General features: G+C 43.8%; 1 protein-coding gene across 4 annotated transcripts in view; it reads left to right on the top strand.

Annotated features, from left to right (window-relative positions):
• Positions 1 to 20,183, top strand: part of Kcnk10 (potassium two pore domain channel subfamily K member 10) — a 130,369-nt gene that overhangs the window by 69,395 nt on the left and 40,791 nt on the right. For all 4 annotated transcript variants that reach the window (XM_032908242.1, XM_032908241.1, XM_032908243.1 and 1 more), the window contains exons 3-4: positions 5,602 to 5,719; positions 15,163 to 15,323. In XM_032908242.1, the coding sequence (XP_032764133.1) occupies positions 5,602 to 5,719; positions 15,163 to 15,323 (279 nt within the window). The remainder of the gene's footprint in view (positions 1 to 5,601; positions 5,720 to 15,162; positions 15,324 to 20,183) is intronic.

Raw genomic sequence — 20,183 nt, 5'->3', positions numbered from 1 at the left:
AGGCTGAAATGCTTGTGCATTGTGGAGCCTTTCTCACGGTGCTCACAGGTTACATTCTGTCCGTTCATAGCTGAACACACTCTCACTTTGAGTATGAGCTTTAATACGAAGCCATTCTCCATACTCTCACCCCTCATCCCTGACAAAATATCCAATTCTTTGCTGATGGTGCCCTGTAGGAATGAAGAACCTTGGGGACCCAGAGCTATGAGTGTACCCTCAGATGTGGCCCTTTCTTTTTGTTCTATGTTATACAAGCTATTAGCGAAACGTCTGACCTGGGTTATACTTGAGCTGCGTCTCCTACTTAATTTTTAACAGACCGGTCTTCATTCTGGAAATATCCTTGTTTGGACAATAAACCCTAGCTATCTGTGTGCATGTGTGTGGCACGAATCTGTTGGTTTCTTCAGCTAATCTGAGACAAGCAGATGATTGTGTGTCTCTGGTTGTTTGTCTTCATGATGCCTCACGAGGAAAGAGAGAAACAGATGATCTCACCAAGTACACAGATCATAGGAGAAAAGCCCCCGACAGTTATTGGTCCCCCGTGGGCCATCGCTTATCCCTGTGCAGCATTAACACTCATGATGACATCTTGTGCTGTACGGAAGTGTGATTTACACAGCCCAGCATCCTAACAGAGGAGCATGGCTGAGCGTCCTGAAGGAAGAGTCAACTCTCCCTCCCCTGTTTACGTACCCCTCACAGTAGGTGTATTCAGTGAGGCTACAGCTTCTCTCTTAGACTTTCAGAGAGGCCTGAATGCATGCTGTCTGGTATAGGGGTGGAGGGAAAGCAAGGCACAGACGCTTTTAGATGCTGCCTTCCTCCAAGTCAGTTACCCTCTTGTCTTTGTTTTCCCCTCTTTTTGAAAGATCATTTTACCCGACCACACGTGCATTTGTGGAATGGTGGTTGTTATTTTTATGATTATCTCATATAAGAAGTAGAAATGTTTTTCTTTCCCACCTCTGAAAAGATCGTGTGCTTATGTCTATGACCTTAGCTTGTTTATTCAATTAAGCACTCATTCGAGCAGTCCCTGTAGAGTCATTGAGTCATTTACTAGGCAGCTGGCTTGGAAAAATTCTAACTCAAGTGTCAAAGAGGAAACTTGACAAAGGATGGAATTAGAATGTAATGTCTTCTTATGTATAGTATCTATGTATCTATATATCTATGTATCTATCTATCATCTATCCATCTATCTATCTATCTATCTATCTATCTATCTATCTATCTATCTATCTATCACTTATCTATGCACTTATCTATGTATCTATTTTTATGAAGCATCTATCAATAATATACTATCCTCTACCCATCACCTATGGTATGCCTATCTCTCATCTATCAATACCTTACTTACCAATCCTCTATTGTCTATCCATCACTTGTCACCTGTCTGCTCCTAAGAGCTCTGTGAACTTGAGTGGTTGCCTTCGTAGGTGAACAGATGATGCTCACTGAGTCAGAGATGGTGTCTCAAATTGATATAAATGTCAGTTGAATTTTCACCATATAACAACTTTAATTTTTTTTGAAATGCTGGAGATTGAATCTAGCTAGAGCCATGAATAGCTAGGTAAGTGCTTTACCTAGAAGCCATCTCCTCAACTTCAAATAATATCTTTTAAATCATTACATTACCCATATGCTCAAATGTTCATGATATTCTGGTTGCTTGCCTACTCTTTTATTGGCTTCAGCTCCTTTTTTGTATCTTGAGAAAATTCATGCAGCCCAAGGTGTCCTAGAATGTCCTCCATATGTAGCCTTGAACTCCTGATCTTCCTGTCTAGTTTCCGAAATTCTTGGATTAAAGGTGCCTATTTCCACACCCAGCTTTGCTTGACTTTTGTGCCACGAATACAAAGATACTAGAAGCATCAAAGAAAATTCACTTAATTATAAAATGTTTTATTTGAGCTCAAGTCATTAAAAACACTGATCAATACTTTAAAAATTAATAAAGTTAATTTTAAATATTAATTAATGCTAAAACTACAGACTCATTTAGAATTACTGCTATTTAGTTAAAAGAATGTTTCTATTGTATATAATTTTTAAAAGTAGATATACTTTAAGTAGTTTCACTATAAGTAAATGCTAATTGTTTACTCTATTTGAACAATACACAATGTCTAATATATACTAAGTGCATTACTTGGTACCTCAAAAAACACCTTTTTATCAGGTAAAATTACAAGAATTGATCCTCAAAATGTAAATGATAGCACTTATAACCAGGTTTACTGGGTGTTTTAATTTTATATATTTATTTATTGTTTTTGTTTTGCTCTTTTTGAGACAGGTTTTTCTATGCAGACTGGCTGTCCTAGAACTTGCTTTGTAGACCAGGATGGCCCTCAAACTCACAGAGATCCACCTGCCTCTGCCTCCCAAGTGCTAGGATTAAAGACTGGGATTTTTGCTCTCTTTTTTACTCTCTTCCATAGAATGAAATAAATATTTTCGCCCATTTTAATATATTTTAAATTCTCTCTCTCTCTCTCTCTCTCTCTCTCTCTCTCTCTCTCTCTCTCTCTCTCTCTCTCTCTCTCTCTCTGCGTGCTTGTGTGTTCTGGAGTACATGTGCAGACCAGAAGACAACCTAGGATTCTGTCTTCAGAAGCTTCATTTGCTTCCTTTGAGACAGAGTCTGTCATTGGGCTACTGCTCATCAGTTGGGGTTGCTTCCTTTGAGACAGAGTCTGTCATTGGGCTACTGCTCATCAGTTGGGGTTGCTTCCTTTGAGACAGAGTCTGTCATTGGGCTACTGCTCATCAGTTGGGGTAGACTGGCAGCCATGAGAGCCCCAGGAGCCTCCTGCCTCTTACCTTCCCAGTTCTGGGATCACAAACACGAACCACATGCCTGACATTTTGATGTGGGTTTTGGGAGTCAAAGTGAAGTCTTTGTGCCTTTGAGGTAGACATTTTATTGACTGAGCCATCTCCCCAGATCCCAATTTTGTTTTGATGCAGAATAATTAAACGATCACAATTTTCAACAGCTGAATGAAGCTTGGAGTCTCTACATGCATGCATGTTCAAGGGAGTAGTCTAGTTAGAAATGGTCCCTGTGCGGTTGGTCCTGCCTATATCATAGGACAAGGGGCTACTTCATTTTCACATGGATACAAGGATGAAAGTGGAGTGCATTCTGGGTATTGTGTGAAGAGAATCGAGCAAAGGTATCCACTTTGGGCTAGATAGGGTTTGCGTCTCTACTTTCTAGCTTTGTGGCTTCACATGTGTTATTCAACTTTCCCATGCCTGTCACAGCATTGCTCAAGTGGAGATGACACCGTCTTCTTGGGATTTGGAGAAAGGCTAAGCTGTAGTGACATTTCTAAAGTACCTGGCTCCATGCAGGTGCTGGATGAGTGTTCGTTTCCTTCCCTTTCAGTTGATAAACACTTCCTTTGAGGGTTACATGCAAAAACATTAAATATTTATTACTTGCATTATTCAAGAAAAAAATGAAACTTGAAAAGGCATCTTACTTCAGATCTTTTTGGCGTCGCAATAATCATTCCCATTTGTCTTTCTTGTAAATCTGTTTTCTTCGTGAGGCGCCGGGTTTATTTATGATGTTTGTGTGAAATCCTCAGCACAGTGAGAGTTGACTGAACCTAAACTCTCCCTTTCAAGTTTTATGGAGGATATAAATTATTAGGTATTGGTGGTGTGATTTGATACTCGAGTGACTGAAGCCTAGAACTGTCCTGGTGAGTGAAGCCATCAGAGTTGGGTGGATAATGAGGATATAAACCTAGGTTGAGGCCTTGTGACATGGTTGGATGGCTCTCACACAGCACAATGAAAGCGAGGTTTTAGCATCGGAAAGGACTCCCCACCTGCCTCCCTCAAAAGCAGAGTGGAGGTCTGAGCAGGCAAAGTGCTTGCTGTGCAAGTGTGAGGGCCGTAGCATCCACACAAAATGTAGTTGGGATGGCAGGCACGGTGCTGGGGAAGGGGAGACAGGGGGATCTGAACCTGCTAGCCAGCCAGTCGATACAGTTGGCGAGCTCCAGATTTCCTGAGAGAGCTTGTCTCACAAAATACGCTGGCAAGACAAGATAAGAGGAAGACAGCCATTGTTGACATTTACCCTCCACACATATATGTAGCTCTGGGTTAGTGAGTAATCCTGTTACTCAACGCTGATTCAAACTAGCAGCAAAAATACCCGCTCATCCCAGGCAGCTGATGTTAAATTCAGGGGTGTGAGAGTTTATGTTAGAAACCATAGGTAGCTCGATCATAACACGCCATACTCCTAGAGGCAAGACTAAAGATTTAAATAGAAAATGTCATTGTCCTGTCCCCTAGCCAGTCTTATTTTCATGCAAAATCTATTCTGCAGCTTGTTTTTGTGTCACCTCTGAAATAGAAAAGATATTTTTTGCATATTGAAGCAGTTATTTCTAAAAGAACAGAAAGGAAAAAAAAAAAAAAGAATAGGCAACAGAAACTCTACATAACCTAAGAGGCTAAATAAAATCTTCACGGTGTGGCAGTTTATAGATCAGGTTATTTATCCCTGCCCTAGGATGCTTGGGTGATCTCATTAGGCATCCGTTTTGAAGAGAATGAGTACTTTCCTGTTGTCCTCCGGTTTGTGACAACCGCTATGTGCCTGTTTGAGCCAAGCTTAAAGGGGAATATTGAGGAGAAGTAGAAACATATTTCATCATTCCTGCCTTGCCCTCTCTACATTGGGTGGTTCCAACTTGGCCCAGGATAGGGGGTCTCAGTCTTTCTAAGTAGCTCGTGCCTGGGTCATCTCCTCCACGAAGCCCCCAGATCTTATTATTGCCCAGTTGTGGGCTGCATGTGCCTGAGATTCCCAGTAGCAACTGCTGCATCCTACCTGAAGCAGAGTGGCAAGGCCGGCTCAGGAAAGGCCCCTGACGGGGTTTATCTTCCTTTGCTCATGCGGAAGTGGCACCCTAGCATAAGCTGTAGAGGGGCCAATTGTGGAACTGCAATGTATAGGTTGAGGCTTTGGGGAAAAGAGGTGCCTGGAGCAGACCTGAAAGATGGGAGTAGTTTGGAGAGGGGGTGTGGTCAAAGGCACAAACCATTGAGAAAGTACTCCATGCAGTGGAGACCTTTCAAACACCGAAAGATGGGATGGGTCACCACTGGGAACATTATAGTGGCTGTACTGAGAAGAGTACAGGATGGGATCCCAGTGGTCCCTGAGGGAGGAGCCAGTCAGGCTGATTTAAAAAAAATAAAGAGATCAGGACTTGTGGGGTGGTACTTGGGTAAAAGGGGCTTCCTGCCAATCCGGATGGTCTGAATTCCCTCACCCGAACCCGCATGCTGGAAGGGGAGAGAACTGATCCCTCAAGTTGTTCTCTGCCTTCCACATGTGCACCTTGGTGCCTGCACACCCTTGCCCCCCAATAAAATTTCAGCAATGTAATAAAAACAGAGTAGCTATGTGTGAGGGTAAGCGTGTACCTTCTGCTTTACTGGTGACATCTAGATTGTTGCAGGTTCTTGAGCAGTATAATAATAATTTATTGGAAGATTAAAAATATCCCAACCCATTCTTGTGATTTTTTTTCCCTCTCTTTGCAGCACGCACTTGATGCTGATAATGCAGGGGTCAGCCCGGTAGGAAACTCCTCCAACAGCAGCAGTCACTGGGACCTCGGAAGTGCCTTCTTCTTTGCTGGGACGGTCATCACGACCATAGGTACTCACTGGTTTACTAATATCTCTTTCTTGGGGGCCCTCCTGAGGAATGGGAAGACAGAGTAGGGACCGGGTTATCCCTACTCAGTCAGGTGAACGCAGCTGTTGTGGCTGCACCGCTCTCAGTAAGGAGCAAAGCCTGGTGAAGATTTCAGGATGGAAAGCTGGAGAACATTCAGTGAAGGAACCCAAGGTCAAGGCAGGAGTAGAATGCAGGGATTGGTCAGTTGAACTTGGGTGGTTTTTCTGCACTCAGATTCCATTTTAAAGATTGTACTTCTTGGTAGAAGTACATATATGTAGTCATACAAAGATGTTCTGCCAAGTTGGGTACTGGGGGAAATGACCCTTTGCCCCTCACCAGTTTTTTTTAAATTGTTCCTGAGAAAATAGTTTTCATCCCTTTTGTCTGGTGTTTTTAATATCTACCTCTGTGCCTTTAAATATCAAACAAGTATGGCCACTTCTAGAATTTTCTGTTTTAGGGATTGTTTCTTGACTTTCCACTGTGCAGGTGGAAACACTGGTCTCGTTCTTCCTTCCCATTTCACTTGTAGAGGGTTCCACTTCCTGTGTCCCTATCTTCCTAGGATAGTCTAATTACATAGAACCCTGCTGTTCTCTTCAAGCTGACTCTCAACATGCTCTTTGTGGCTGAGCCTCAGATCAATTGTCATTGCTGTTTTCCCACAAAAGTGTCTGCCTTATTTTATGTTTTTATTTTTGTATGTTTTCTGATACTCAGGTTTTGTAATTTTTTGTCTTTGGGGTGACTTTATAATTATAACAGCATCTAACATCCTCACTATTCTAGCCATTAGCAGTGTGCATAGATCCTGAATACGAATGATGAATCTCCTTTCCCTGTCTTTCTCCACACAATTTTAGCTGACATCACCTTTTCAATGTTTGCCTTAAAATGGTTAGCATGGCTTCTATCATGCGACTTGTCAGCTTTAAATAATAACCGCGATCTCTTAGCTACTCCATGTAGTTCAGACAGGAAGCTCGTGCAGCATCTCAATTTCCTTTTGCATCACGTTGTGAGCACCACCCATTCTACACATGAGACAAGAGTTCATGACTTATATTCTGTTCATGGCCCATCTCATTGCCACACTTTGCTCTTTGTTAAACCTGAGTCACTTTTGATGTATTTCATCTGTCATAGTAGTCCCTTTCATCATTGTTTGTTTGGCTGGAAATCTCCCTCACAGGGGGTGGCTTTAACCATCCTGGGAGGAACGTTCTACTCTGATTCTCTGTGAGGCACAGTTATTCCATTTGAGAAGCTTTAACTTTGGTTTATAGTGTGGACAGTCAACTTCTTATGGGTACATGTTTTTAGAGGCATACACTTTGTTTTAATATCTACTCATGAGATCTATGGTCTTCTACATTAGTGAAATCGAGAAAATTATATGTGACATAAGCAAACAGCACGAAAGAGAACTGTCTTCGTACTGAGAATTGCACCCGTTGAGGTCTTCAGAGAAGCAGAAAGACTATATGCACATAGTCATAGGGCTGAAGAATTGGCTTCTCAGTCATGGGCCAAGTCACTTGTGAGGCTACTTGCTTGGAAGCTCAGGGGATACCTTTGGATAGTTTAGTCCAAGTTGGAAGGTTTTAGATCCAGGATGCTGATAATTCTTAGATGGACTCCAAAAAGCTGAAAACCTACAAGACTGGTTATATAATTCTTGATGACTATGGGCCAGAGAGGCTGGAGTTCTCATGCTCAAGGCTAGGAAAAAAAGAATGTACCTTACCTGTATATATGCCTATGTAGGAGGGAGGGAGGGAGGGAGGGAGGGAGGGAGGGAGAGAGGGAGGGAAAGAGAGAGCATTCTTTTCTATGTCTTCTCAATTTTTGCTCTATCCAAGCCCTCAGCCAGATGATCCTGCCTACATTGATGTTGAATTTTCCACATTTAGTCCATTAACTCACATGACAATGTCCTGTAGAAACATCTAGAAACATTTCTACAAACACATCCAATAATAATGCTTTATCAGTTTTCTAGGTGTTCATAACCCACTTAAAATTAACCACCAACATTTTAAATCTAATTAGATGTCAATCTATTTTACATTTGCAATCCTTAAACTCATTAACACCAGCTGTTGTCAGACTTCCAAGTGTCCATTAAGTATGTAGTTTTGCACCCAGAAGCCTTTGTGAGCTCCAGATCGGGCGAGGCTATTGGAATCCACAGACTCACCACATCCAACAGAGAAAGCATGTGGCCTGTACCTCTGTGACACTGTGAACCTCAGCCAGCCCAGGAACATCGCTGTCATCCCTCAGATAAAAATAATGTCAGGTTGGAATGTATTTGACAGTCTGGTTATTAGGATGAAGAAAGGCATCGTGCATTTTAAGAGGACTTGTAAACTAATTAAAGTTGAGAAAGTCTTGGCCATTTCAGAAGAGGTACTTTGGAAAAATCTCCAGTGCCAGCATTGGATCCATGAGCTATTAGGGGATACTACATATAATAGAAAGAAATCATTTCCTTGTGGTATGAAATTGCTAAATAGGGCTTTGTCTGATACACTGAAAGAAAAATTATGTCGTACTCTGAAGCATTGCTATGATTTTCAGTAAAACACTAATGGTATTTATTGATCCTTACTTGGTTTTCCAGTCACCTATACATAGATTTATTTTAAATTTATCTTACTCCTAACAACAGTATATCCAATCTTCCTTTTCTACTCACGTCTCCCGCTTCACTACTCATGACCCATAGGCCCTGGAGAAGAATGACATTATTTACACATAGAAATTCAGTCTGTGGCTAAAGTTATCAGTTCAAATGACCGGACAAGAACTTCTTGGGATTTTGCTTGAAGGTTGGAGGGCATGGCTTCCTCACTTTCTTACTGATGGTAAGCCTGGAGAAGAAAGAGTTGAGCTATTGCCCCCATTGTCTTTTCTCAGTAGGTTTCTCTGTCTAGAGTTGAGCTAACACTCATGAGTAAGGAAAGGGTGAGTGGTAAGTGGCCCTGCTCATGTCCTGGGAGCCCTTGGAGCTACTGGCAAAAATAGTAAGAAACATATTAAATTTTCTATTTTTCCAGAGTCAGTGGGATTTTTAGGTTGGATTTTCTATAATCTAGACATTCCAAAGCAATGTGCACAGAGGGAAGAGAGTTCACAGTGGGTCCATAAGTATCCTTTGACCCCATGACCATTGCCTGACTCTTCTGGTCACCGCAGCTGCCGTCTTTGGGCTACACGATCTTCATTCAAGTCTTAGGGAGAGGGTCCTGTTGGATGAACCTCTGGTTTCATGTATCTTGTCCTGGCTATTTGAGAAGCTGTTACCTCTGCTGACAGAGGCTGGCCCATGTGTTCAACCAATTTATTCCAAACTATGAAGATGGTGTCTACCAACAGGCAACTACTACAAAACAACCACACAGACATAAACAAAAATATAATCCACCACCCAAAGCCCATAGCAGGCTGGGTCCCTGTTCTATGCAACTTAAAAAATGTTACTTTTTCCTCTCTTTCTCTTACCTAAGACATAATGAATTGTAAGTTGAATACTATTTAACTGAGGGAAATTTAATTCCAGAGGGCACGGTTAGAGAAGTTAAAAAGAAAACTTGCTTGATGCAATATAAGAAGTAATGAGATGAGAACCAAATTGTTACATTTAAAGAAGTCAAGTGCTTATGGTAAGTTTATAGCAAGGCTTATGACAAGGCTTACAAGTAGTCTCAGGGCTTGCTCATTTTTTTTTTAGCTGTTCCTGAGAAGTTGCCCTCTATCTAGGAGTCAGGGAAGTGGAGCAGTTATCACATGAGGTGCTGTCTCATTAACTGTGCGGCTCACAGCCTGCTCCTCTAGCTTGAGGTCAGATAGTTTACAAGTTGATTGTCATTCATATTTCCCTTTACTATGAGCAATGTCAGAACTTCAGAGCTCTTCACAATGCCCATCGTAGATGCCCCTCATGGCCTCAGTATTTATACCACCATCACATGTGAAGGGATTAAGATGCTTCTTGTGACCCTCTTAACACCACGGTGAAAACCTTTATGCAGGAAGTTGGTTGTTTCCTTGGAAGAGGTCCACAGGGATTGCTCTGTCAAAGGGTGTGGAGCTTTTAAGGGCTTGCCAAATAATTTTCCAGAAAGACTCTCATGCATAGCATGAAGTTATGTGTGTTATGTAGGGCCTCTTCTGAAAAACAGTACAACTACTCAGTATCAATCTGCTTTAAAAAAAAGCCTTTTGTGTGCTGATATATAGAGATTGTGCTTAGACCATTGGCCTTCTATATCTGTGCTCTCATATCATAGACTGAAACAAATTATAGGTTGAAAATATTCAAAAGAAAAAATTGTATGCACAGTGGACTATTTTTCTATTTCACCCTCCCTTACACAACACAGTTTAACAGCCTGAATGGGCTGGTTTCGTGTGTCAACTTGATACAAGCTAGAGTCCTCACAGAGAAAGGAGCCTCAGTTGAGGAAATATCGCCACGCGATTCAGATGTAAGGCATTTTCTCAATTAGTGATCAAGTGGGAGGGCCCAGCTCATTGTGGGTGGTGCCATCCCTGGGCTGGTGCTCATGGGGTTCTATAAGACAGCAGGCAGAGCAAGTCACTAAGCAGTGCCCCTCCATAGCCTCTGCATCAGCTCCTGCCTCCAGGTTCCAGCTCCTGCTTGAATTCACATTATTACCAATGGCTATGAAATGAAATTAGATTTTAGTCTTTGTGACATTTTCAGGATCATATACTTCCTGGTCAAGTGTCTGGAGGTAGCTGGTGACTGTTTCTTGCCTAGTAGCATCAACAAAGGGCTGGAACAGCAAAGGTACTGAAGTAGCTGCTTGGGTTTATTAAATACTTTGGATGTTTAATCCATGGCCACCCAAATAGCAACCATTGTACCTGACAGTTACTGATGTAGGGTAGCATGGTCTACACACATGCTCTCATTCAAACTTGTAATAACCACAGAGGGTGGGGATTAGCCTCATTTATCTGTGGCAAGAGTGAGAACTAGAGAAGTTAAACAACTTGCCCACTACGTCCTGGTATGTAAGAAACGGATCCTACTGTCACTTACCTTGGTCAGCAGGGCTCGATGCAAACTGATAACCCATGGTTCATCATTAAAAAGTAATTAAGAATATCAACATGGAAGGGTCAGAGTTTAAGCAAACACAGGACTATGGAAGGCTCCTCCAGGCTTTACAGCCAGCAGGGAAATGATACAGTTGAAGGAAGAACGAAACTCAGTTTAGCAGGTTTTATGTAACAAGTGCCGGGCCAAGGCTTTGAGATTTGGACACCAGTCTCTTACTTTAGCCATATTTAAGCACAGCACAAATTTGGGAAAAAAATGTTTTCTGAAAACAGTGAACTCAGTCCCCAGTGCACAACAATTTTAAGATATGTGTACATCGTGATTCTTTATAAAGTACAGGTACTTTGGGTACAAGATGGGTACTGTTGACTCAGAGATAGATAGTACCCAAGATTTAGATCTAGGGAGAATGATTGAGGTAAACATGATGCTCGTGGATATCAGGATTGGCCTGGCCTGTTGACTAAGATAACACAGAAGTCACTTAGTCGTAAAGTACAAGTGACATCATTCCTAAGGATGAGTTTTGTGGCCTAGAAGTAATGCTCAACATTTAAACAGAAAAGGTTTGGGATAAGTAAAGCATAAATTGTGGGAGACGTGGGCAGTCTTGCTCACCAGGCAGCAGAGTATCTCTACGTTGTAAACCGCATTTATTCCCAGCATTCTAAGAGGAACAGCTAAGCACCTCATTCCACTGGAAAGAGAAGCTCTGTGCTTAACTTTTCCTGACTTCTCCAGTGTTTATTTGAGTGCACAAGAACTTTTTTTTTCTGCCCTCTACATAGGCCCTAAGTGACTGTAGATCCTCTGTGACTTGCACAGCTCATGCAAATGTCTCTGCAAGCATAGACAGGTTGGTTCCCCAGTGTCCACCTGAAAGGCACAGTTCGGCGAAGATGTGATTTGGGCACATAAGAAGTATGTGGAAAGCTCTTTGTGTCTCAGGACTAAGTTGTTCCAAACACTGGCTTTCTCTTCAAGACTTTGAGATGTTTTCTGTTTAGGGGCAAACAGAACCAAGACCCATATGGCCCTCTCTGTAATAACCTCTTTGCTCTGTGTCCTTGCTGGGCTGGCCAGCGTTCGCTGAGACTCTGCAGCAGCTGATTGGTAGAGGGACTTCTGGACTCCCTTTGCTTTCCCTGTATCTGAGGTACTAGTTAAGTTCTTTTCAGCTTTTGCTCGTGTAGCGCGTGAGCTGTCTCCGCTATCTCTCAGTCTCAGTGTTGTTGGCTCCCCAATTGCTGCCATGTTTACCACCCAGCCACCACGGGTCCACTTAAGTCATTAAGCTAAAATAGTTTACACACTCACGCACACACTGTGTCAACTGCATACATACATATATGCTCTCAGGACATGTTTAAATATTGCCTTATTAACCACTTTACTAGAGAACCCATTTTTTTTCTTTTTTCTTTTTTTCGGAGCTGGGGACCGAACCCAGGGCCTTGCACTTGCTAGGCTAGCGCTCTACCACTGAGCTAAATCCTCAACCCCCCATTTTTTTTTTTTTACTGAGGTATTCCAATCTGTAAAAGGCCAACCAATCCTACTACTGCTATCGCTAAATAGTTTTTTTGTTCACATTTTTCTTGACTGTCTCCAACATCTTAAGATTTGGAAACATTGCATGGGTCTAAGCTTTTCTCTGGTTCCTCTGAGTGACACCATCATGCCCTGTGAGCTGACCAGAGGACATGTATAGAGCTTGTCTAGATTAATAACCGCACACTCAGCAGGCCCAGTGCTTCAGTTGGTCTGTAATATCTTTCTGAGTTGAACTAACAGAAACTCTGTATTGTCTGAAATGAGGCTGTCGTGAGACAGTCGAGCTGGGGTCCAGTCAGTATCTCTACAAGTTTCTAGAATATTCCCAAGCGTGTGTAATGTGAAACTGCAGAGGCACGCTTGTTTTCTTTCTAACCGAATGAGCCAGTGTAAATTAGATTATTCTAGGTGGGTGTGCTTGGCAACATCATTCCGTCCGAGATCCTGAAAGCGTCTGAGAAATCCCAGGAGCACTGTTGAACCTTCAAGTCAACAAGATGGCTAGCAAAACAAAACAAGATTAGGAAGTCTTGCCTGCATACTCATCTAAGAAACGGAAATTGCAATTTAAATAATTTGTGGCAAGAGGTTTGAATGATTCTGCGCACAAGACTGTTAAGGAATAGCCAAGTGACTCATGCCCAAGGCAGAATCTGACAGCGAGCTCTCCAGGCCCACGGGAGTTGAGTGATGTCCAAGGTCTTTTTGGTCCATGCTAAGAATATTGCTCCTCTCTGTGTTGTGTTCTCAAATGTGTCTCTTGCCGTGGAGCAATACCTCACCCATGGCCTGGCTTAGGAAACAGACCTCACTTGAACTACCTGAACTGGGGAGACAAACTGTTAAGTGACTGTTGTAAGACTGTAATGATAACTGACAAGAACACAGCTACCAATTACTAGAATCTTTTGCCCTATGTAAATTGTGCTAATCTTATAAGCTTCTTTCTTTCAGTAATATGATTGCCAGCCCCATTTATTATGGAATAATCCCAATACTCACTATACATGAATTACGGACAGAATTGCAAAACTCTTAAGAATGCAGATGTTCATGTTTTCAAACGACTGTGAAACTCATTTCAATTGACCTTATTATAGACAGAATCTTTTACGTTCAAAACTCTATTCCATCAGCAAACATTTATTTAGCACTGATTGCTCTGTGTGCCAGGGCAGTGGGTAGGGATACGAGAGGCTGGGATTGTGTGCCATTCCCAGTAAAGAGAGTTGGGCACAGCTCGGCTTCAGTCATTAGGGTGAAGAGGCACAGAGTCTTTGCCTATTTATTTTCCCCCATTACCAGGATCACCTACCTGGGGTAGGGAAGGACAAGTCCTTTGTCCCTTCTGAGTTTGCAGTAGACCGGTTTCCTCTTTAATGTCCAGTGCCTATGACTCTGTGAAAGCAGATGTTGGCTATAGTAACTCCAGGCAAGGGCAATGCCAGTGGAGCAGTACTGTACGTAGAGGCTTTGTCTACCGAAGCAAAGGTGAAACCTTTTCCTACCAGTCATTGGTGTCCATGAAAGGTGATGTTTCTTAAGAGAAAAGTGTCGTTTTCCACCAGAAGCAAAACTCTGCTTGACCACACACTTCTTTTTATTTTTTTATTTTATTTTTTTATTAACTTGAGTATTTCTTATTTACATTTTGAATGTTATTCCCTTTCCCGGTTTCCGGGCAATCATCCCCCTAACCCCCCCTCCCCTTCCTTATGGGTGTTCCCCTCCTCATCCTCCCCCCATTGCCGCCTTCCTCCCAACAATCTAGTTCACTGGGGGTTCAGTCTTAGCAGGACCCAGGGCTTCCCCTTCCACTGGTGCTCTTACTAGGATATTCATTGCTACCTATGAGGTCAGAGCCCAGGGTCAGTCCATGTATAGTCTTTAGGTAGTGGCTTAGTCCCTGGAAGCTCTGGTTGCTTGGCATTGTTGTACATATGGGGTCTCGAGCCCCTTCAAGCTCTTCCAGTTCTTTCTCTGATTCCTTCAACGGGGTCCCGTTCTCAGTTCAGTGGTTTGCTGCTGGCATTCACATCTGTATTTGCTGTATTCTGGCTGTGTCTCTCAGGAGAGATCTACATCTGGTTCCTGTCAGCCTACACTTCTTTGCTTCATCCATCTTATCTAATTGGGTGGCTGTATATGTATGGGCCACATGTGGGGCAGGCTCTGAATGGGTGTTCCTTCTGCCTCTGTTTTAATCTTTGCCTCTCTATTCCCTGCCAAGGGTATTCTTGTTCCCCTTTTAAAGAAGGAGTGAAGCATTCACATTTTGATCATCCGTCTTGAGTTTCATGTATTCTGTGAATCTAGGGCAATAAAGCATTTGGGCTAATAGCCACTTATCAATGAGTGCATACCATGTGTGTTTTTCTGTGATTGGGTTACCTCACTCAGGATGATATTTTCCAGTTCCAACCATTTGCCTATGAATTTCATAAAGTCGTTGTTTTTGATAGTGGAGTAATATTCCATTGTGTAGAAGTACCACATTTTCTGTATCCATTCCTCTGTTGAAGGGCATCTGGGTTCTTTCCAGCTTCTGGCTATTATAAATAAGGCTGCTATGAACATAGGACCACACACTTCTTAAAATCTATTAAGATCTCTGACACACCAAGACTACGTATGGGGAGAGAGGCCAGGGGGCTCTGTTGGTATTGCAAAGGGCTTTGGAGAATATGGAAATCTGCAGATTCATTGGTCAATGCTCTACTTTCTCGGTCACTTCACTGCTTCCCTTTCCTTCTCTCCCCTCTCTCCCCAGGGTATGGGAATATTGCTCCGAGTACTGAAGGAGGCAAAATCTTTTGTATTTTATACGCCATCTTTGGGATCCCGCTCTTCGGTTTCTTATTGGCTGGAATTGGAGACCAACTTGGAACCATCTTTGGCAAAAGCATTGCAAGAGTGGAAAAGGTTTTCCGAGTGAGTATTGTATCAATTCAAACCCTCCTCACTGGGTTCGTCGGTTTTAGCCTCACAGGGGTCAGAAGGCAGCGGCAAGGGCTCTGACCGAATAAAATAGTTGAATGTTATGATTGTGTTTTCTCTTTTCACGGATGCGGACAGAGGACTGTGCCTAAATGTCTTTTCCTTGCATACCTTCCTGCCTTGTGGTACTTACAGGATCAAAGAAGGTTAAGAATGGATTACCAGGACAGATTTCCCAAAAATGTAAAGCCCGCTCACTGTCTTAGTCTGATAATACTGCTATAACGGAATGCCTGAGGCAGGATGGCATAGAAACAGCAGAAAGTCATTTCCTGCAGGTTGGAGACTGGATGTGTAGGATGAAGGTTCAGATGCCTGGTAGGGGGGGCTGGGCTCCCCTTTCAAGGTGTGATTGCCCAGAGAGAAGGATGCTAAGGCTGCATGTGGTGAATGGATGAAAAGGGAAGACATCTTGACATTGCATGGTCCCTGTTAAAAGGGCTTTAGCCCTGTTGGCGAAGGAGGAGCCCTCATGACTAAACCCTCTTTAAAGGCCCTGACTTCTAACACATTTAAACCATGGTTTAGGTCCCTTTATGGAAGAAAGTAAGCAGGCTAGACAGTTCAGTAGGTGAGGGCACCTCCGGCTAACTAGAGTTCAATCTCCAGGACCTACATGGTGGAAGGAGAGAACTGACTCTTACAAATCATCTATGAGCCATGATATGCTGCACACATATGCATACACACACACACACACACACACACACACACACACACACACACATACACACCAGATAAAAAAGGTGGAAGATAGTTTCCTTACTGTTTTTTTTAAATCAAGTTTTATTTTAGTGTTTTTCCTGCATCTCTTTCTCTCCACACAGGTAACATTGTTGTTCTTGTTGTTTTGTTATTGCTGACGTTGATTTTTTTCTTACTGTTTTTAAAGCGATGAAGAGAAATATAAACCCATCCATTTCACTATTAAAGTACCTTCACTTGTTTGACTTCTGCATAATGTCTTCAGGTTGATCCTAGCTTCTAGAAATGGAATTTCTCTGTGCTATGCTTTGTGTCTCTTTCTTTTGGCCCTTCCTGGTTCTGCCTCCCAGTGCTAAGCTTTCCTTCAGCAATAGGACACCAGCGTTCTACTTCATGCTAAGTCACAGGACACTGTTATTAATTTAGGGTGTATTTTCCTATTAAAAAAGGGACAGAAGTCTCAACTTGAGCTTATTTCCTAAAGGTGATATGTTTGAGCTCTGTGGCAGGCATGTAGGATGGATGTGAGTGGCTAACGTTGCCAATGACCTTTAACTCATACCTATTCATTTGATTTCACAGAAATTGTTTTTGATTTCTGCTCAATAGTCATGTAATCCTCAAGTTTTTCTGCCCTTCTTCATATTAGTTTAAGAAACCTAAGCAGAAGTTTGCTGATAGAGCTAGCTTAGTAGTAGAGCCCCTGCCTAGAGTCCCCCAGTGAGGGGCTGGGGGCGTGGCTCAGTGGTGGAGCCCCTGCCTAGAGTCCCCCAGTGAGGAGCTGGGGGCGTGGCCCAGTGGTGGAGCCCCTGCCTAGAGTCCCCCAGTGAGGGGCTGGGGGCGTGGCCCAGTGGTGGAGCCCCTGCCTAGAGTTCCCCAGTGAGAGGCTGGGGGCGTGGCTCAGTGGTGGAGCCCCTGCCTAGAGTCCCCCAGTGAGGGGCTGGGGGCGTGGCCCAGTGGTGGAGCCCCTAGCGTCCCCCAGTGAGGGGCTGGGGGCGTGGCTCAGTGGTGGAGCCCCTGCCTAGAGTCCCCAGTGAGGGGCTGGGGGAGCCCCTGCTCAGTGTGTGAGGGTGTGTGTGTGTGTGTGTGTGTGTGTGTGTGTGTGTGTGTGTGTGTGGGTGTGGGTGTGGTGTGTTTGTGTCTCTCTCTCTCTCTCTCTCTCTCTGTGTGTGTGTGTGTGTGTGTGTGTGTGTGTGTGTGCACTCACCTCCATATGTGCACGTGAGGGCCAGACATTGATGTCAGGCATCAACTCTGATTGATCTCCACCTTGTCTTTTCTTTTGAATCAATGTCTCTCATTGAATCCAGAGCTAACCAATTTAGTTGTGTAGGTCAGCCAGGAAGTTCCAGGGACCCTCTCATGTTTGCCTCTCCAGTACTGGGATGATATACGTGTGTTTCTATGCCAGCTTTCTACTGGTGCTGGAGATGGAACTTAACTCTTCATAGTCATGTGCCAAGCACTTTACAGACTGAGCCATCTCCCCATCCTCGACGATAAAAATTTTCAAATGGACATTTTCGAGAACTTTTCCAGAATCTCTTAACGATAAATGAGTGGTGAGCTTTAAATCAGTCACCCTGTGTCCTCAGAGATATTATCTTTCGAATTGTTCCTCAGATCCTAGATTCTGTTTCTCTTCAGTTGATGCAGGGGAGCTCCTCAGAGGGAGAATATAATTCATTAGCACGTGAGGAGAACCAGACGCATGGCTGGGTTGTAGTCACATTCATAAACCCAGCAGTCCTGGGAAGCTACCTCCATTTCTTCATCGGCAAAAGGTGACAGAGTGCAAATCAACTTTAGGAAGTTTTGGTGATGGCTAAATAAAATTATGGGTAGGCAAGACCTTGGCCCAGAGCCAGAAACACAGAACTCAGAGCTGCTGTCCCTCCTAAAAGGAGAGTTTGCTGGCAGGCTAGCCATTAGCATGGGTTTCCTGAGCTTTTCTGCAATGTCCCACACCCTTTGCTCCCCAGGTGCTGGCTGCCCAGCCAACCTCATTAGAATGTGCACCTGTCTCCTCAGTGGTCACCATGGAAACCATGGAACTCAGCTTCTCAGATGTTTAGGTCTTCTTAACTCCGACAGAGCAGCTTTGTCTCCAAAGAGCTGTCTGAACTCCTTGGAGGTGCCTCTTAGCTGTCCGCACAACCCTTTGAGTTAGGGAAAAATGGCTGCTGTGATTTGAAACCCTCAGAAGAAACCCGGAGTACTCTTTAGAGCGTTCCCACGGAGAAACGACAGATTTGGCATCCCCTCACCCCGTTTTCGGGTAGCTCCTCTTGGTTTCATTTTCTTTGGTCATAGAGGAAAGAGTTGGATGGCAGCTTTTCAAATCCCCCCTCGGCAGAATTAGCTATTGTGTTCCACAGGAGGGGAGAGATTACAATCATTTTACTGCATGCCTACCAAATTGGGAGTGCGCCATGCTGTAATGCCGTTCACACTACAAGTGGAGTGTGCTATTCGCCTCCTCTGCGCCGCTTCCAGAAGGTCCTTCAGTAGACTCTTGGGCCAAGCCTGAACATTTGCACACCTCACTTTTATGCTGATGGCCCACTGAGGTCCCTGAGGCACCATCAGATATAGGGAGTGATCCAGGAAGGCGAGACAGATATGTCTTGTTGAACGGGAGACATGCAGGGGATGCACTTACCAACTGTCAAGGGCTACGGCGTGGGGAATCCCAGGAGGAATCTAAGCACATTTCCTCGATATACAAATAGCCCATTGTGCACCAGTTTGCTGGCTGTGTGTAATGCTGTGATGGAAAGACCTCCACATTCTTGGTTACTCACACAGACCACATTTAAAGGACCAGGTACTCCTAGATGATTATTTGAGAAGAGGAAATCACATTCACCTGCAAGGCTTGGGGCATGAATTTTCAGTTGTCATGGGGAAATTTTCATTTAATAAAGTCTGCATATTGATTATTAACCCTTTCCCTCCATCCAGTGTCTTTTGAGAAGGTGTAGTTAGTGTGTGTGTGTGTGTACCTGTGTGTGTGTGCGTGTGTGTGTGTGCGTGCGTGTGTGTGTGTGTGTGTGTACTAAGGGTGAGGACTCAGAGCGCATGGTAGGGTTCCCTACATGGCGTGTGGGCAGCTGGACTCCTGAAGAGAGTCCTTCCTGGGAGCTGCTTGCTGCTTAGGAAACCTTAGCAGGTCCTCAGACCTACTGGGAGTTTTGTGAGGCTTGTGATCCTCTCCATTTCCTCCACAAGGCGATGTTTCCATCTGGAGAAAACAGCTGCAGAGTTCTCTGTCGTTGTAGGCTAGAGAGGCACATTTCCTTGCAGAATTGGAGCAGTTTTCTCAGTTTTCCCCCAAATGCTTTGCTACATATGCCTCTTCAGCTTCAAAACCAGGGATGTGCTGGAACCCCGTCACACTTTGGGTCTCCCAGACTTCCATTCTGGTCCAGCCAGGGGAAAGCTCTCTGCTTTGGATGGCTCTGAGATGAGATCAAGCCTGCGCAGATCATCTACCTTAAAGGTCAGCCGTATTGTATCACATCGTCCGTGGGTCACTGCGTCACAGTGGCTGGGGACTGGAGTAATTCATCTTCTGGAGGCATCACAGACGTTCTCCCTTCAACACACTTGGAGTTGTGGAATCATTGGTGGTATAGCCCTTCTCCACAAGGACAATCTGCCTCACTGACCTTCGCTACATCCTGGAGAGCTAAACCGAATTCTTTCTTCACAGCAAGATCATTGCAAAGAGCAAAAGAAAGGTCTGAGAAGAAGGTGCCTTGGTTGATCAGGTTAAGTCCCCTGTCTGGTTGGAAAGTGAGGATAGAGGCTCAGAGCATGTCCGGTGACATTGATCTCGATGCCAGAGAACAGGCACACCCTGGCATCACTGATGAACGGTGGCTGAGAATTTGGACACTCATTAATCTCATGTAACAAGAAGCCTGGAGGCAGCTTGTTTTAAGTGGGGTCCACAGGCCACAGTGCAGTGTCAAGCGGATCCAGGTTTTGTTTGTTTTTCTCGGTGTGTCAGCTTTTCATCCACAGGCTTGTTACCTCATGGTTACAAGAAGGTTACCATAGGAACAGATATTATGAATTCATGCA

This window comes from Rattus rattus, chromosome 7, assembly GCF_011064425.1.
Source record: "Rattus rattus isolate New Zealand chromosome 7, Rrattus_CSIRO_v1, whole genome shotgun sequence".
NCBI lineage: Eukaryota > Metazoa > Chordata > Mammalia > Rodentia > Muridae > Rattus > Rattus rattus.
The sequence above is the reverse complement of the archived record's forward strand: the minus strand, read 5'-3'. Positions and strand labels throughout refer to the sequence as shown.